The sequence below is a fragment of the Ailuropoda melanoleuca genome, chromosome 16, assembly GCF_002007445.2.
Source record: "Ailuropoda melanoleuca isolate Jingjing chromosome 16, ASM200744v2, whole genome shotgun sequence".
Lineage (NCBI taxonomy): Eukaryota > Metazoa > Chordata > Mammalia > Carnivora > Ursidae > Ailuropoda > Ailuropoda melanoleuca.
Window position 1 is genome coordinate 46,406,591 of NC_048233.1, and position 15,568 is coordinate 46,422,158.

Genomic DNA, 15,568 nt, shown 5'->3' on the forward strand with positions numbered 1-15,568 from the left:
AACATTCCAGAGGTGATGACCCTGAGTGCAGAAAGCAGTAAGAAAGTTGGTGAGTAGTTTCGTAAAGACAGGGCCCCCCCAGCCCCCTTGGAACAGAGTCCATACGTGCATTGTGTTTCATCCATGTTTAGGATTTCACATGGTAATCGGACTGGTTCCACTGGATTTGGCCTTTTACTGATGAATCTAAAGGTTTGGCTCTAAAGATTGGACTTGACAAGCACATGACTTCAGGTGCCCTGTAACGCAAGGCCTGCTGTGAGTCAACACCTTTGGGCCTCTTGAGAACATAATTATACTTTAGTGGGGGGCATGAGTTGGGGATGGAAAGAAATTGGAATTCATTCAGCAAACACTTTTTAAACACTTCCTACATGCCAGCTACTGTTCCAGGTGTTAGGGAATTAATCCTCATTCTCCTGGAGCCCGTGTTCCAGGGGAGAAGATGTGAGAAGTGCATACAACGTACACACACACACACACATTACGTAAGGTGATGTTAAGTACTAATGTGGAATGATGGCCCTGCTTCGCTGTTGGAAAATTAACTTGCACTTTAGATTAAAAATGTATAATTTCAGAAAGTAAGAATACCTTCTAATATATATGTTGGTATTTTTGGCTTATATCATGATTTTATTTTTTTTTTAAAGATTTTATTTATTTGAGATTGAGAAGAGAGAGAGTACAAGCAGGGAAGAGAGGGATAGTGAGAGAGGCTTCCTACTGAGCAGGGAGCCCGATGTGGGACTCGATCCCAGGACCCTGGGATCATGACCTGAACCTAAGGCAGACGCTTAGCTGACTGAGCCACCCAATTAGGTCTATCAGACTGTGCCAACGAGAGCTCTCTCACTGTTGTGACATTATGTTGTTACTCTGTAACATGCGTGTCACTTTTGATGTGGCTTCTCACATTCCTACGTTACAAACCCTGATTTTGCAGTGGTACACAAATGAACTTATTGTGTACAAATGAATACAGAGGGGATTGTGAATAATGACATATGAATTTATCTCAGTGGAAACGTGAGGGTTTGAAGGATGATTCTTGTGGAAAAGGAAATGGAGGGACCTTGGGAGAAAAAGGTTATTAATTGAAATGGGATTCATCGAAAGTAATAATTCACAAAATTATTGAAAGCACTGTGACAGTGTCTCAAGCATGAGCTTCTCAGATTCCATAATACGTGCTTTATTTTGCAAACACAGGGTGCTGTTACAGTGAGTGTGTAATGGCACTTCAGGACCAAGGTCACACTGAAACACTTGTAGCTTGTGGACGGACTCTTCAGTTCTTAGACTTTCTGTGGCTTCTCAGACTTTAATTTTACTCATTTTTGCTCCAACGACAGGAGAACTTCAAGCCATCTAAAGTAAATTCAACTGGTACCTTTTAAGAAAGCTGGGTATACAGTATTTAAAATACATCAGACCATAAGCTTGTGAATTCGATAAGGAAGCCAGCAAAGTGACAAATAATTAAAGGTCCCCAAACAATTTCAACTTTGTGTTTGGATTCTCCAAATCTTTGCCTACATGCAGACATAGACACACCTTTCCTCCGTCTAAGGGCTTTGGCTCTTTGGAGCCAGTGAGGTTGTAGGTAGTGGTGACAAACGCCAAACGAATGAATGAGCTGGGTGCTGTGTGCGTTTTCATTAGTGATCTCTTTCATCTTATCACAGCTCCGTGAGGTAGGTAGGTATTCTATCCCATATTATGGAGGAGACCTGAAGAGATGGCTGGTTGAAGCTAGTCTGCAGCCGGGGCTCGAACACACACTTGTGTAGCAATAAAACCAAGAGGAGGACCTGGTTCGCCTAGTCTCCAGGCTAGGGTGGCCTCCCTGGTACCAGCCGTTCTGGAAAATCACTCTTGAGTTTACGATGTGTGTCCCCATTGCCACCACTGAAGACGTCTTCACGACTCCCCGTCCCTGGTGGCGCCAGCACTGGTACACCCGCAGGACAATAGTGGCGACAGCCAGCACTGTGCATCATTTTATGTAATCCTGGGACACAGCCTGCCCCGTGGTCGCCAGTCCGCTGTCATTGGAAACAGGATTGCGGCCCAGGTCTGGTGCCTCTGCCACCTGAGATTATGACCAAAAGGCTGCAAGAGCCATTTGTATCTGAGGAGTAGCAGGCTTGTTGGTAGTCTGTGGCCCGCTGCTGTAATCCGGAAGGTGCTAGGAGTCGTCTGGGGGATGAGCGCCCCCTGCTGGCGCTGCATCGTGTACGAACCAGACGGCCCTGTTCCCCCCAAATCGGTGGTTGTTTATATTGGTGGAAAACCAGCGAGTCAGTCCCTCTGTTACCTCTGGCTCCACTTGAAGCTAAGAGAAAAACAGCAGAGGGTGAAGAAAGGAAGGAAGAATCTAAACAACAGAGACTATTTTAGAAGTGGTTAGTAATGCTTGGAAATACACTTTGCTACATGATTTCAGTGTACCATAGCAAAGCACTTCAAGTGTTGCGTGCAGGATCCCCCACCCAGGGGGGGCCCCTTAGAAGCACCTTGCCTGGAATCTGGCCAAGTCAGGCAGCTGCTCCTTTAGGCCGATGGATCTGGGCTCTCCGTGCATATGTGGGGAGTGGTTTTCCTGATAAGGCCTCACAGAATTCCTCCACCCCTATCCTGGGGCTCGGCAGGTGCCTCCAGCCCTCCTGCAGCCCAGCCACGTCCTGCTCTGCAGCTGGCAACCCCCACTCCCCCCGGCTCAGACTTCCCAGGCACAGGTTGCACATTTAATGCCTGTGCTGTTCGGGATGCCAGAGGGGCAGTGCGGACAGCAGGAAGGGGGTGTGTGCGTTTCCTCAGGTAGCAGTTATTACAGCCAGAGAAGGGAACACGGTGGAATGGAAAAGGAGGGATGAGGAGATTATTCTCTTTAGATTTTGAAGCAGCAGTGAAAGGAGGTGCGTTCTATGATGGGTACAGGAACGAACCTGAACAGGGAAGGCACAGCGCAGCTCACTGTAGGAAATACCTTTATGTGTCGTGGCCGTAGTGACAGCCACCAGCACTTCCGGAGCTGTGTGAAAAGCACGGTATGCCAAGTATGTTGACGTGGGTACTGTGCTTCTCTCCAGTCTGTCACTAAAGGAACAGAGGCTCCAAAACACGAGGGTACGGTATCAAGATCCATCGCCAGGAAGTGGCCGTGCCAAGGTTTGGCTCTGCTCTGTGTTCTTAACCACCTCCCTGTACTTTGGAAGAAATAAAGAAATTCTTCAGACAGAAAGACAGCTGCCTTCCAACATATGAGCTCCCTAAGCACGGGCTGGCTGTGGCAGTGCCCTTCACCTTGTGTAGAGAGTTGGGCTGGGTTTGCCCTGAGCTCCTTGTCCAACTTCTCAGGGTTTGGGGCAAAGAAGCAAAGAAGGTTTTGCCTGGACTTTGAACACATCTCCCATCGCGATGTAGTGGTACCATGTTTGTTCGAGTGGAACGAGAAGGCTGGTAACTGAATAGCTCTGTGAGATTTGGGGCAAATGCACTCAGCCAGACTCCGGTCTGTATGTGGCACTTCATGGTCTCACTGTATTGCTCTGACAGTGACAGTGAGTGGCATCCCTGGACACGTCGAGGATTCCACAAATGTATTTGAGACCTGAACCTCTTGTAATAATGTAGCAGAAAATCGGGCCAGAGACATGGAAGGAACCAGGCTTGAGAGGATATGCTCGCCAAGTGGTTTGGACCCTATTGAAATTCAGGTGGAAACCAGAATAATTTTCTAAATTAATTATAATTTAATGTGTAGTACATTCATGCAGTCCAAAATCGATAAGCATGAAAGAATGGAGAGAGACTTTCCTTCCTTCTAACCACTGTTACTAGATTCTTGTGAATCTTTTTTTTTTTTTTTTTTAAAGAGAGAGAGAGCACGAATGGGGGAAGGGGCAGAGGGAGAAGCAGACTCCATGCTGAGCAGGGAGCCTGATGCAGGACTGGATCCCAGGACCCTGGGATCATGACCCGAGCCGAAGGCAGCTGCTTAACGGACTAGGCCACCCAGGCGCCCCTCTTGTGAATCTTTCCAGAAGTTTTAATACATACAGAGCATAACATGAATCTGTATTCTCCTACCTGACTCTCTTTTTGAGAGACAGAATGTGGTCCGACGTGCGTTCAGGACGCTGACAGTGGCAGCAGATCAGAGAGGCTGGGGTAGGGAAGTGACTTTCTGGTCCAGGTGTTGGTGGCAAGGACTAAACCAGGGCAGCGGCCTGGCCATGTCCAGTGGGGACAGAAAATAGGGAATGTCAGAGGAGAGAGACATCGTGTTGAGAAAACTAAAAGGCCTTGGGGGCTGATTAGGGGCTGAGTGGCTGTGGGAGGAAGAGCGTAGTGGAAAGGACTGTTTGGAGACCGGGGACGGTGCTGTCATTTGAAGAGCCGTGAAACAGTAGGAAGCAGGATTGCTAAGAACCTTCTGGGTGATGATGCTCTTGCCTCTTGTCGTCAAAATAAACTTGCTGAAATGGGTATTAGAGACAGAGGGGCTCAGAGAGTTTAAGTAATTGAGCCCAGGAATCGGCTCATCGATGGCAGGGCTGGCTACTGGAAGTTTGTCTGAATCCAAAGCCCATGGTTTGAGGAGTCGAAGGGACGACGGTGGCAGCAGTAACCACCCTTTCTGGGGATCTTATGTACCAAGTGCTTTTTCATGACTTCCCTCACAGCGTGACATGGAGGGGACTGGGAGTGGAACGATCATCCGAGAAGGATGCTTTCCCCCACCACCGCCCCTCTGGGGAAAGAAACGGCAGACCTGTGAGGGAGAATGCCTTGCAGATAGAGGCAGGTGGTCAGTGTGGCCCCAAGAATAATTTAATTTTCATACTTTTGTAGCTCCTTTCAAAGGCCTAAAATTACAGATCAACAAAAATTCCTTTGTTAGATCACAGAACCTGGTTTTGGTTTGGAGAATGTGACCAGTGCCGCTCTCAGGAAGTATAAAATCGATGAGGCCTGGGGCACAATGAGGGCAGGTGGTTTGTATGGGGACTAGATTGGAGAAATAAAGGAATTCGATCAGAAGCAGGCTGAGGACTCCGGAGTGCCAGGAGACTCCTCGCCTGTGTCGTGACCAGGCAGACAAGGACGGGGTTTCTCTGGAGAAGCTTCCAGGCCCTGCGGTGGCTGTGGAGGCAGGACCGCATCTCAGAAGGGGGTCATGTGTTCACGGGGAGACAGCTGTTGGGGCAGATCTGTGGTCCTACCGAAAAGAGGCCCCTTCTCTCAGCCCGTTCACAGCGAGCGGGTGGATCTCGGTAACAGTACACCTGTGTACCAGCATCTGCGCGGCACCCTGGGGCCCATACGGACCTGTCCTGTTTGCTCTTTCGTTTGACCTTTCCATTGACTCCCTGGAGAAGAGCAGGCCAGGTGTCATCCCTGTGTTCAGGTCAGGAAGCCAAGACCCAGAAAGGGTCAGTAACTTGCCACAGGCTACACAGCTCAGGAAGCAAAAAGCCTGGTTCTTTCTGATCCATGTGTGGGTACTGTGCACACCCCGTGCTTGGAAGGAATGGTCAGAAAGCACACTGGGCCTTCCCGGTTCTCAGAGGAAGGCTACAGCTGGTCTGACGGTCGGCCGTGCCCAGCGTTTATGCTTCCCCCAGGTTTTTCCGGTAGGACACAAGCCACGCAGTGTTGTCGGGTGATGGGGGGATGGCTCACTATGGTGTGGTGTGGTCCCCCGCCCCCGCTCTGTCCCGCACAGCGGCTGAGCCGTCCTCGCTCATCTCACCCAGCTGCACCCTCTCACAGCGGCGCGTGGTTTACTCTTGTGTCTGAGCCGCCCTGGGCACTCACCCTCTGTTTTCATGGCCATCGGGGGATGAGGCAATTGAAAGCATCTGTAAATCTGGGTTTTATGGACATTTCACAGAGGCCCAGCCAGGCTCCATCTGCTTTCGTTGGCTGGTCAGCACCCCACCCGCCTGCCTTCCCAGTTGCTGTCCCTGCATGCGGCCTGGGGGCCCTTCCAGCTGCACCTCCATGGGGAAGACCCACTTTCTGAGAAAGGTGGTGGTGAAAGTGGGAGGCAGGGGTGTGAGGTGGTGCGTCCGGTGTGAGATCCCGACGGGAAGGACTCACTTGCTCCTTACTCTTTGCTTTCAGTGCCCTTGGTTTCTGAGAAGAGCACAGGGGAGGGGATGAAGCAGTGCCAGGTGCCAAGTAGCCAGAACAGGGCCGGTGCCTCTGGAGAGGAGGAGAGGCCCTCCTGGAGTTTGAGCCCGGCCAGGCCCCACCCCACCGCCTGCCTTGCTCCCCCCAAGCGCTGAATGTGCAGGGCACTCTTCTTGGCTTGGCTCCACAGCCACTCCCCGTCCCTGCAGGGCCCAGGGGTTATCACAGGCTGCCCAGGCAGCCCTGGGGGTGTCTGGACAGAGCCCAGGCAGGAGAGGGACAGGAAGCCAGTGTAGGTGATCTGTCCCTGTTCTGTTCCAACTTGTACATTAGCATCCCTTGACATGAGTTATTTGTCTTGGTTTCTTTAAATTCCTAAGTGGATTATAATTTTTCTCTTGGTATTATTTGACAGCAGTCATTTTTCAAGGTTTTACTACGTTCTTCAAATACTTGAAATTTTTGGAACAAGTTTGTGAAAAGAGCGCCATCTTCAGGTCAGATGGTGTAGTGCAGCTCTGGGCGTGTCCGAGGAAGCAGCAAGGAGGAAGATGCCCAGGGACCCACAGATTTGTCGGGTTTCTCTGTCCTTTTTCACAGAAAGTGAGCTGCCTCACCAGAGGTCTCTGGAATAGAACCTATTATCTGTGCTTTCAAAAAAGAGGAAGGAAAGAAAAGAAAACCCCAGCGGCCACTTTTGGGAGTTGTGTTGGTCCCTTTTGTCTCGTGGGTGGTGAGGGGCACTTTCAAGGACAGGCTTCAGAGAGCAGCCACTTACGTGTCTGGGGGAAATTCGGGGGCCAGGTCACTCCAGGCTCTGGGTACACATCACGCCCTCCTCAGCCACCCTGCATTATGGTAGCTAATGGCAGTTTGGGAACTAGTAGGTATCACCCTATGTGTCTCAAACGTTCCTCTCTTAATTTGTGCTTTAAATTTTGGTATTTCCATTTCGTTGCTATCAGAAGGACAATCTTAATTTCACATTATTTTGTCTGAAGTAAAGAAATATCATGATTACGTGGCAATAATAGTAACAAATTGTGCACGCACAGCGTTATGTATTTTCCGCACATTATCTCATTTAATCCTTGTGACACTCCTTCAAGATAGGTACTGTGATTACTCCTGGATTACGGATGTGGAAGTTGCCCCAGGGGGCTGAACTTGCCCATTTTAGATGACCCCACTAGGAAGTAGCCCCTGCACCAGGATTCAGGCACAGACCCCAGCCGACTCCAGAGTTCCAGTGTTCCTCACCCCTCTCTGAGCTTTCCCAAGCAGCAGAGAGGGGAGGAGAAGGCGGGAGCAGGAAAGAAAGTAACCTGAGAACAGATTTGGGAGAGGAGGAAAATCCCTTCGTTAAAACCCCCAGGGTAGCTAAATAACCCATTGCAAGTAACTTGTTGAGTTTTTAGGATTATCTTCACCCTCGTCACTGTTTACAACTGCCTGAAGAATAGCTGGAGGAATTATAATGATAAAAAGAGAAAATGGGCATTTTCCCAAGACAAAAAAGAAATCTGTGTATTAAGGTTGTGTCAGGTGCCGCTGGGCTGCGGGACAGTCTTGATGCAGGTGGGAATTTGCTGGTGCAACGCTGGTGTTTTGGTGAACCCTGCAGGCAGACAGGAGTCCCAGCTTCTGCTCAGTCATCCTGACTATTCAAGCCATAGGAAGGCTCTGATCTGACCAAGTTCCTTTCGAGTCCAGGGAACTTGTGACCAACTAGAATAGACACCCTGAAGCACAGCTCTTAATGTTTTTGTTTCCCTTTATAGTTCTTTCTTTTCCTCAAAAAACTCTACGATGTTCCAAAATAGTTTTCGGTTGGCTGTTTATTTAATTTAGTAAAGTCATACGTGTGCTTTGTATATAAGCCAAATTGAACCAGACTTACAGCGGGTAAAGAAAAGCAGCAGTCCTCCGCTCCGTGTCTCCCCACCTCCCGATCCTACCCCTTAGGGATAGCTACTTACAGCCTTTCAGCCATTTCTTCGTATATTATCTCCATATTTCCAAATAGCATGTTCATAGTGTATATTTCAGTCCATTAATTTCAGACATTTTCTGTTGACTTCTTACTATGGAAGACCGGAACTTAGCTCTCTAAATAAATTGAGCCCTTGTTCTCTTCCCTCCCTATTCCTCAGTCTGGTTATATCACAATTTTTGGTTTAATGAACACTCAGTGTTTGTATTACAAGCCTGTAAATGTCACATACAGCATGGTTAATGTGTGATGTATGAGAACCATTTTCTTGATTGTAAAATTTTTTCCCTAGGATTTGTTACTACCTCTTTTTTTAATCCGTTTTTATATACCTATACAAATTTATCTTCAACGTTTCTAACAGAATTCTCAAACTCTTGTCCAGATGGTCGATAAGTCAGGGAATCTTTCAAGTCCATTGTCCCTTTGGTGACACCCCTCCAGCAGCCCTCCGGCTCCTCGTCCACCCCGGACTGGCTGCTGTCCAGGTCAGCCGCCTAGCTACTGAGCCAGTGCTTTCTTTTCTCCCTCTCCTGGATTAGCGCCCCATCTCCCTCTTGTGATGTATTCCCTCATTTTGTGAAAACAGCCTCCTGTGCCTAGCTGAGAGTAGTTGCAGGAAGGGTTAATCTTCTGAAACCTTACAAATCCAAGTGTGTTCTGCTCTCAGATGTGATGGGTAACTTGGTTCTCATCATGGTTTCCACCTTCGACTTGTGAAACCTGATGCACATTTTCAAGTGAGTTCCACATGTGTTCTCCTTGCTAACAAATAACACTGTATGTTTAGTGCTGGAGAATACAGCCATTCATAGAAAAAGAGCACGTGAATGATGATTTAAGTCATGTGATGTATAGGAGAGGAAATGTTGACTGTCTTTTATTCCCAGTCTTCTCTGTGGGAATCATTGAGAACATATGTTTACATGGGTAAATATATGACTTTGTAAAGGCAGGAAGCTGGCTCCGTACATTCAACTCTTAGGTTCTTTGAAGAGAGGGATTTTGTACTATTAGGTCTTGGATTCCCTGTGCCTAGCATAGAATGTGTCATAGGAATGCTGCTTTGTTCTACTAAAATCCATAAAAGACATAAGCAGAGTGAGTGTCATTGGTTTTTTGTTGGTGTCATTGATATGTTAATAATCAACATATCTCCTGAGTGCCTAAGGAGACTTTTTTATAATTGAACAAACCAACGTTAACCTCTATTTTGGATATCAAGGAAATTTAGTTTGGGGCTTTAGTATGCATGACTTCTTGACATTCACCCTGTTTCTGCTTATATCTTGCAGGCAGAAATAGTCGTTGCTGGGGATTTTAGTTGTTGCTGTTGGTGTGTTGCAAATATTTGTTTCCTGCCCTATTATGTAGAATTGCCCTTTTTTGGTTTTGTGCTTCACCTTTAATTTTGGGGAAACCACCATTGCTGAAAACAAAATGGGATTTATGTGGGAAGCAGAGAGGGAAATAAGATATTCATCCTGGCCTTCTTCCCTTATAAGGAGAACTGACAGGATGGGAAGTAGTTAGAGCTTTACCAAGTGGTTCTTTTGGAGTTTTGATTTGATCAAAACTTGAACCCAAACATATCAGGTAGATTTCTTATTTTCAGTCTTCTGGATTTGGGGGCAGAGGGATTCCTGACCTACCCAGGTTGAATTAAGGGGAGAGGGAGGGCTGTTTGTCTCACTGCTGTGGTCTCCAGGATACCTTCTTTAGTCCTTTGTATTCTTAGAAACAAAGTCACCTCTTGGCAGGAAGAAAGGCACCCAGATGCCAGCAGTCAGGGTTTGGTTTCACGTCACAGCCTCGGAGAGGCAGTGCCCGGTTTCCTTTGGCAAAGAGAGCCTGCCGTTCTCAGTTCATTTCAGCCACTTGGGCACAAAGGTAACTTCCTCAAAATAGAAACCTTTGAAGAGTCTGTCTGCTGCATCTGCGAATCATGGTTTGTCCTGAATTCTAATTTCACTTCTTAGAACTTTGAAAACACTAGTTAGCTTTTTTTCTTCTTCTTTTTTCTCAAATCAGCTCTCAGAAAAAGGAGATCTGAGTGAGAAGGGCCGAGGCATTTTCTGCTGGGAGGCAACGTGGTTGATGTTTGCAGCAAATGCACAGACTGTGGTGTTGACAGGTCCAAGTTTTATTCTTAACCCCAGGACTATTCCCGGAAGTGTGACCTCAGGCCAGTCTGTTCATCTCTGAGCTCCCATTTCCCCGTGTGTAATGACTTTAATAAAATGTCCCTACGGTGTCATCGTGAGGCCAGGATTACCTGAGGTCACGTATGTGGAAAGCATGTTGCACAGAGCAGTGAGTGGACACGGCTCTTTTCCTTCCTAGAGGTGCAGGAGAGGCCCTCACCCCGAGAAGCTCGTTGTGAGTGGGCCGGAATCGAGGATTTGAACAGTCCCATGGCTTCACAACTTGCTCCTAGCTCTTGGCTTACTTGTGTTTATTTCTTCTTTGCTAGGCAGAAGGGGTAGCTAACGCAGGCAAGTTCTTTTCTTCTCCCCCAGGATCTAGTGATCTCACATAATAATCAGCCACAACAACAGTAACCTTAGCAGCTACGATTTATCCCACACTCCTTATATGCTGGGCCCTATGCTGAGCACCCTCTGTGCCTCGTCCCCTTTCATCTTCACTCCTGTTGGGTGTCATACATACTGTATCCCCGTTGCACATATGAGCAAAACTGAGATTTCAGGTTCTCATCTGGTTCCAGAGTTTTTGTGCTTTGCGCTCAGCACCTTGGTTTTCGGCCATATCTTCATGGCCCCCGTTAAAAAGTATGGTAGATGTTGCCCTCCATTCGCCTTCCTGTCCTCTTGAAACATAGAGGTCCTGCGTTCCAGCAGTACACTGCAGGGGCCTTTGGATGTTGGGAGCAAAAAAGACTGCAAGTCTCAGCTTCTTACCTCCACCCCAGCTCTGCCCGCCATGGACGGCTGCCAAGGAGGAGGAGCTGAGAGCGGCTTATTCAACAGAGAGTCTGCGGTTCTGACCACAGGTGTCCCCATAGCTCTGCTCGTGTTGCCTCCTTGCCCATTAACTCGCTGCCTGCAGGTGGCACACGACAGGACAGAAACGGGGCCTCCCGGACGGAGCTAGGTGGGGCTGGGAGCTTGCTGCCAGCGGAGGTCAGTAATAAGGGTTGGATGGATGCATGTGCAGCAGGCCAGTCGTCTGCATAATGAAAGAACAGCGCCTCTGGCCGTCAGCTCTCAGAATGGTGGGTAAGTGGAGAATGAGCAGAGGTGTAGACACGAGGCACACACTACTCATTCATCCTGGCCTCTCTGGCTGCCATTACACCGGCATCTGTGTTGTTTTTTTCTCCCTCTACCCACTAATGAGAATGGAAGCTCATTAGCAAGAGTGCCTTGTACATTCCTGTGGGCTTCTGTTTGCTTATAATTGAAAAAATGTGACGACAACATTTGGGAACATTTACAAAAGGTCAAAGACGTTCCACTGTACCCCATAATCTCAGCTCCCCAACCTGGCAGTGGCTTTGACTTCATTTAAAAAATTCTCTTCCATCGCAGGCATACTCCATCCCTGCAGAGTGGTTCCCAGCCCTCAGTCACACCTGAAAGCTAGCGGCTAGCTGGGCAGAGCATGGCAGGTTCCCCTTTTTCATTTCACCTAATACCTCTTAGGGATTTTGAAGCTTTGGTAGACATAGCCCTCTGATGTTGAGCAGGAGAGGGCTTAGGCCTCTCCCAGGAGATGCCAGGCCCTGGCCACCACGGTCAGGCATCCAGCACCGTGGACCACTGACATCGGATGGGTTGTCGAGTCTCCTGCCGTTTGGTCCTGCGGCCAGAGATCCAGTGCCTGCGTAGCATGTCATGGATTGAAACCAACATTTCTTCAGGACACATCTGTTGGGTTTTGTGACCACATGAGTTTAGGAAGCTTTGGGTTATACCAAGTTAAGAAATGTTTTTTTAGCTATGCTCAAAGAAGGGGGGTTTTAGAAAACAATGATAATAGCTAGTATTTATCGTTGACTGTTCGTTGAATCCGTGAATTCTCATATGCAGTTACTGATTTAAACCCCGTAGTGACCCTAGGAGGCAGAGACCAGCGCTTCCCCATCTTACAGACTGGAGAGGCACTTGCCCAGTGTCTTAGCTAATTTTCAGTGGGCACAAAGTTTTGTGCTCGAGCAGGCTGAGTCCAGACCCCAAACTCTTAGGCAGGATACAGTACTCTTCTGGTAGGCGGCTTTCACCAAGCCTTCTTTTATTTGGGACTTCTCATTTCTAATGGTACTCTGAAGGACTCTAGTTGGAGAAATATCCATTTGAACTTGAAAAGTAAATAGGGAGTGCCAGGTGAGTAGGGCTGTGGAATTTCTCACATGAGCCCTGTTGGGTTCTGATCCCCCCGCAACCCTGACACCCGCAGGTGTCTTTGCATCTTGTTAGGTTGGTGTTACAGTCTTCTTAGCCCCAACAACAGGCACGGAGGGTCTGGAGTAGAAAGTGTTGGCCAGCGGTTCTCAAACCCGGCTGCATACTGGAATCCATTTAATGCCTATTAAAAATTACTGATGCCTGGCCTCATTTTCTGGGATTCCCCTGTAGCCTGGATGGCCCCAGGCATTGGTGATTTTTAAATGTTCCTTGAGAACCATTGGTTTGGACAGCTCCTTTGTGGTCCAGTTACCTTGTTTTATACCAAAGCAAGGAGAAAAAAGAGTTTCTTTTGTAAGTTAAAAGACTTTAACTGGGTTTTGGTTGGTTGGTTGGTTGGTGAATGAGTGACCTGTGTCTCTGATTACTGGCCCCATATGACCTTGAACCAAAATCCTCTCCATGATCTGTTCTGACCCTAACTTAGCACTGACAGCCATGTACTGTCCAGCCCCTATGCAGAAGCTTTAGACTGGTTACTGAGGGCACTGCTGAGAAAGAGGCTCCACACTCCTTGGAAGTCGGTGGGTACCATTGCCCAGAGCACTGCAGCTGTGCTGTTGCTGGGGGAGCTGGAGCAAGAAGTGCATTCTGGGTGATGATGTTTGTTGACCACACACATATTCCTCATTGGGCTGAACTGTAAATATTGGGCTCCAAAGGGTGTTGCTCCCCTTTCCAGTTGAGTCAGGTGAAATTGGATATAGAATAGTTTCTTGGTTTGGTAGTCAGGTAACTTCAGATGTTATTTACTACTATGTCTACGAAAAGCCTTTTTGAGCAAAAATTGATACCCCTGTCGATAAAAGGCAATGATGGTTTTAACCCTGAGCTATAATGACTTTTCCTAACGTCTCCGTCTTTTCAAAGGCACAGACCCTACCTAGGCTGTTCAAGGTGTTAAGTCCAGGATTTTGAGACCACTGCTCTTCTTCCAGTTCAAGATGGATGTGCCGCAGGTTGACCAAAGGGTTTGTAATGGGAATGTTTCTGTTGGTTTCTTACAGTACAACAAACACCTCTTCGTGCACATTGGGCATGCCAACCATTCTTACAGTGACCCATTGCTCGAATCAGTGGACATTCGTCAGATTTATGACAAATTTCCTGAAAAGAAAGGTGGCTTAAAGGAACTGTTTGGAAAAGGCCCTCAAAATGCCTTCTTCCTCGTAAAATTCTGGGTGAGTAAGACATTGCTGTGGTGGCGGTGGGTTTCATTGGAACGGGCGCCTCCCGTACGTGCGTGCGGGGCAGCGAGGCTGGTCGTGGGTGCTCGCTGACTGCACCTGGGGGGCTGCCCTCAGGCTGGCCTTGTGGTCCACCCTCAGGTACAAACGCAACCAGGTAGCATTTGGTGTCCCTGCCCAAGAACAAGAGAGATGGGAGGCCTCTGTGGGCTTCAGGGCTCCCTCGAGCAGTGGCTGGAGACTTCACAGGTGGCTGGAGCTGGGCTGGAAAATACGGGCACTAGCCCCTCTCTGTTCTCACTCCATGAAGCGAGGTGACCTATCAATTCCACTGGAGCCCTGGACCTGAGGCAGAAGGGGGCTGGGATGAAGATAAAGTTTCATGCTTCCAGATTTTATAAGTGGCAGAGAGGATACAAAATGGCTTCGCCCAGGATGTGCCTCATTTGGGCTTTAAAACAGCAAGGGCGGATATCCCTAGCGGCTGGGGCCTCCTGCCGTCCCCCGGCCTCTGAGAGGAGCTTTTCTGTTCTTTCTGCACTAGTCAAGCTCAGGCCAGGGGACGGCTAACAGGCCACAGGCGTGAGTACAATGTGTGGAGGTGAGGACACCAAGGCAGCAAGATGACCTGTTAGCGATGAGTGTTTGTAAGGTCTCAGCCTCTAGAAAATCTCCTCAGATGTTTGTGCCGCTTAGCATGGCATCAAAGGCCCTAAGTGAGCTGGTTGCAGGGTGTTTTCCTTGCTAGCTGCCCCATGCCCAGCTGCTCTGAGTGTGTCTGACGGACTTCTTACTCTTTCTTCTCTCCCACAGGGCCAACTCCTCCTTCCTTTGAGGTGGTGTCTTCTTTATTATGGCCCCTTCCTCCCTTAGGCAGACCATTGATTTTCCTTTTACTCCCAGCGCATTTTGTGGTTAATCAGTTCCCAGGCTGGGTCCTAATTACTTGGATGTGTGTCCTACTCCCCTCTGGACCCGGACTGCCTCCGGGGCACCTTACTCGTAACAGTGGCTACCACTTATTGAATACCCGCTGGGGGCTCTGCTGATGCTTTCCAGGCACTTCCCCCAGTCCTCACGGTGGTAAGTGGAATTTGCCTCCTGTCCAGCTAAGAAAACAGACTCCGAGATTACAAAGGACAGGCTACTTGTAGGGCGAGGCCCCGGGGCCTTGTAATTAGAGAAGTTTGGTGGTAGCGTCTCTGCTGTGTTTCCTGGTTGCTTCACACCCTGCGAGCCCTAGCTGCCCCGGGGGGTCCTGTCCACCAAGAACGCTCCATTTCTCCAGTACCGAGCAAAGCCTTACACAAGAAAGCCCAACAAATGGGGAAACAAGTGGATAAGTTATGGAAAAATATATGTTTTAAATTTCTTGGAGAACTTCCATATTAAATTTAGTTTGTATAGTTTCTTGTATCCTTACGTGGTAACTAGATTCCACTTTTCATGGTTCCGTATCGAATTTGGGTGGTGGAAATAGCCTTCTACTTACATTAAGGTTCTTGGGATGGGGAGTACATTTGGATAACCTGCACAAGCAGTAATGCCTTTCTAAATTGGGGGCTGCCACTTGTGACTTGAAAGGTGGCTGGAGGTCAGTTATTATGTGGTCACACAGCAGTTTTCTAAGTATGGCCTGGGGACCCCTGGGGAGTTCATCAGTATCCTTTCGAGGGGCTGAGCAGGCCAGAGCTGTTTTCACTATGACACTGAGCCATTATCTGGCTTGTGCACGCTGCCGATATGCAGGCTGATAGTTGAAAAGCAGAAGGGTAAAACTGCACACACAGTTTAAAAAGAGAGAGAGAACTAGTTAC

The 15,568-nt window shown here is 48.3% G+C and overlaps 1 protein-coding gene across 14 annotated transcripts in view; it reads left to right on the forward strand.

Annotated features, from left to right (window-relative positions):
* Window positions 1–15,568, forward strand: part of TEAD1 (TEA domain transcription factor 1) — a 258,762-nt gene that overhangs the window by 205,457 nt on the left and 37,737 nt on the right. For 11 of the 14 annotated variants that reach the window (XM_034645739.1, XM_034645740.1, XM_034645742.1 and 8 more), the window contains one exon: window positions 13,572–13,745. The exons of 2 other annotated variants lie outside the window; for them this stretch is intronic. In XM_034645739.1, the coding sequence (XP_034501630.1) occupies window positions 13,572–13,745 (174 nt within the window). Of the gene's footprint in view, window positions 1–13,571; window positions 13,746–14,564; window positions 15,177–15,568 lie in introns of those variants that run through there. One more of the 14 variants, XM_034645746.1, reaches the window with a different exon arrangement.